General features: G+C 40.3%; 1 protein-coding gene across 1 annotated transcript; it reads left to right on the plus strand.

Annotated features, from left to right (window-relative positions):
• The first annotated feature begins 311 nt into the window (after positions 1–311).
• Positions 312–2,306, plus strand: LOC132210827 (probable G-protein coupled receptor 142). The gene is made up of 2 exons (XM_059653276.1): positions 312–730; positions 1,615–2,306. Exons 1-2 carry the CDS (start codon positions 445–447, stop codon positions 2,304–2,306), a joined length of 978 nt encoding a protein of 325 aa, XP_059509259.1. The 5' UTR covers positions 312–444.
• Positions 2,307–3,519: the final 1,213 nt, after the last annotated feature.

The raw sequence follows: 3,519 nt of genomic DNA on the forward strand, positions 1-3,519 counted from the left end.
TGGTCCATTCACTCCCTCACTTAAACAGACATCAACATTTGTCATGCTCAGACTCGAGCCCCAAATCCCATTTTACAGCCTGTACATTAATTAATGACATCACTCTTTCCTCAGCTAACCTCTGGATTCACCTGGGTAATTACATCAGCTTACTCTGGCAGTGAGGAGATAGGATGCACAGAGAAACTGTTTGTTTAGTAACTGTCACTAATGTTAGTCCCCATGGATCCTAATTGTGTTGCCGAAGGGTGTTCTACACCTACTTATGAGGAGCATTGTTCAATTATTACTCTCATAGTGTCAGTGGGAGAGACAGCTGTGATACTGACAGAGACCTGGGTCACCAGAGAACGAGAGAGAGAGAGAGAGAGAGAGAGAGAGAGAGAGAAAGGCAGACAGTTCACAGTTTACAATTGGAGAGTAATAGATTCGAATGATACAACAATGTATTGGGATCCGGCAGTGATGGATTGGAACAATACAACACTGGATTTGAATCTAAGAACAAACAACTGGAATGTGACAACAACAGATTGGAATGAATTGGCAATGTTTCAACAAGTCACAACAGTTGATGGGAATGGTAAAACAGTGGGACGGGGATTCATTGAGATGTTGCATTTGCATTTTGCTACTTCAGTTCGGAAGCCACTGAGATACCGCATTCAAATTGTTCTTCGGATTATCCAATTTATTTATTATCCGATTCTCGGTATCATTGCAGTGCCTGGTAAGTCTTTTGTATTTCAATAAATTGTGTTATTACAGTGAAACACTTGCTACTCTCATTTTCGTTCATCTGTGTTGTTCATTCTGATAACCATTGATAACGGTCTTCCCGTGCTTGAAATTTGCTCTCGCATCTTTACTGCTTCTTGTTTTCTTCTTGGTCCGGTCGTGAGATCTGTAACCCTGGCTGTCTTAGTGTCTTATTGAGGGCTCACTGACTCAGTATCCTTTCCTCCATTGACCTCATGTCGATGCATTTAAGGTATTTGATCGATTAATACTAAAATCCTTGCTTGCATTTACAAACGCTACTGATTTACCTTTGGTTCCATCACGTATTTAAATGAGGGCAGCATCTCATAGATCTTACCCACATCCAAATTCATAAATATACAATTCAGGTGAAGCTTCTGTGATTTCCAATTTCAGGCAAAAAAATTGCAAGAAAATGAACACTTCAGTTATCAGCAACTTTTGTGATATCTTACATTTTCATTTTATGCTCAATTCATGGAATAATGGGCTTTGCATGCACCAAATAAACTGAACAATTATGCAACATTTGTGACAGGAACGGATACAAAATGCTATTTGTACATCTCAATCAGTGCTCAATAAAACTGGTAACATTTATCCAAGCCGAAATTATATCTTGATTGTTTGCTTTCCTAACAGCCAATGTAGTAACAATTGTGATCCTGTCACAGAAAAAGTGTGGTCTCTCCCGATGTGTCTCTCACTACCTGGTAGCCATGGCAATAGCAGATCTCCTGGTCACTATCTTTGACCTCATATTGCGACACATTCCCTTTGTCTATTTGGAAGGGCAACATCTCTTAGAAGGTCTCCCTGTGTGTAATATCCACGCTGTTTTGATTTATGCAGCCACTGACTCTTCTGTCTGGTTCACCGTCACTTTCACCTTTGATCGATTTGTCGCCATTTGTTGCCCAAATCTGAGAAGTAGCTATTGCAATGTGAAAACAGCAGCTGTGGTTCTGGCAACTGTGACTGGATTGAGCTGTTTGAAGAACATTTTCTGGTATTTTATGCTTCGTAATAAGTATCATGTCAGCAACAGAGCCTGGTTTTGTTGGGTGAAAAGGGATGTGAAATCTTCTCCAGTCTGGGCAGCAATTGAGTTCTGTCATTACATACTAACACCAGGAGTTGCCTTGCTTCTCATTCTGCTTCTCAATTTTTTAATGGTTGGACACATTGCAGTGACCAGCAGATCCCGCAGGAGATTCCATCAGCGGAGCAACAGAACGAGCATCAAAGACCCAGAGATGAAGAATCGAATGAATTCCATCATTTTATTGTTTCTTATCTCAGGGAATTTCATTCTATTATGGTCAGTATCAATGGTGTATTCCATATATCGGAGAATGTTTTTTTTGGGATATAAGTCTTTATATCTGCCTAGTTTTGCAATGGACCTGGGCTACATGTTGCAGATGATGAGTTGCTGCACAAACACTGTTATTTATGTCATCGCACATCCTATGTTCAGACAGCATTTGAGGAATATTGTGTACTATCCCTTCACTCCAATTGTCAAATGTATTAAACGTTGAAACTGACTGAACAATTGCATCATCAGCAATCAAGTTTGCATGCGGTTCTGTCTAATCCACAGTCCTGGTGTCTTATTAACAGACATCATTTTAAAAAACATGACATCTCCAGGACCTTTGATCTGTGATTTTGCTTGCCTAATTTGATAGCCTGTGCACCTGTGCCAGTACACTGTTTCTCTGCATCTCAATCCAAGTGTGGCTGTGTGGCTGTGCATGTGTAGAAGCATCAGAAGGATAAATAGAGGAGCAGGTTCAGTAACAGGCAAACTACTCAAGAGTGAACACAACATGATGAAATTTCGTCCAGATTGAGGGCGTTAAACATTGTACTGACTTTGGTTTTTAAATTTAATCAAAATAAATACATACCCGTGAAAGCACAATTCATTATGAGGTGCAGCAAAAATAGGATGTGAAATATCACGTGGTATCTCAGTGACTTGAGTCTTTTAAGGAGGCATTTCATACTTCTTAAAAAGTATAATTTTCATTGAGACATGTGTCAACAAGATGGGTATACCATTCTTTCCTGACTACAGATGCTTTCCATCGTCTCAAGGTGAATGAAACTGGTCAATGCTGTGAATCTGACTGGCATCAGGTTGGATTTCTTTGAACCGTTAGTGGATGATTTGCAGAGCACTTGTGCTCTCTACACTCCAGATTTTTACAAAAATGTAAACCAGCAAGAACGTCTCTTTCTCCCAGGATAGATAAAAAGGATATAGATAGCTGAAGGAAGTATTTATCACTGAGTGAATGGAATTTGGGAATTAACAATGATAAAGGAGGGAATGGTGTGGCCATTGATCAAATATTTTCGATCTCTTCCTGCAGATGGCGGCGTAAAAAAATAGCCAAAATGACAGGAAATCAGGGCGGAATGATCAGGGACTGGAAACAATTCTTAAGTTTCAGTGACTGAGAAATAGCAAGAACTGATGATGCAGGAACTTAGAAATGGCAGAGGACCACAGCGGGTCAGGCAATATCTGAGGAGCAGGAAAGTTGACATTTTGGTTCGGAGCCATTCATCAGGACTGTGGAGGTGTAAGGAAGCTCAGAAATAAATGAGGTGTTCTGAATTTGGGAGTATTTGTGGTCGTGATAGGTGTGCAGAAGGGATTGTGGAGATTGGTCAATGGGAAGGGTAGACCCAACCGACCAACTTGCAGGACGTACAGGTCAATCCCTTTTCAAAACGAAATGA

Source organism: Stegostoma tigrinum, chromosome 21 (genome assembly GCF_030684315.1).
Source record: "Stegostoma tigrinum isolate sSteTig4 chromosome 21, sSteTig4.hap1, whole genome shotgun sequence".
Lineage (NCBI taxonomy): Eukaryota > Metazoa > Chordata > Chondrichthyes > Orectolobiformes > Stegostomatidae > Stegostoma > Stegostoma tigrinum.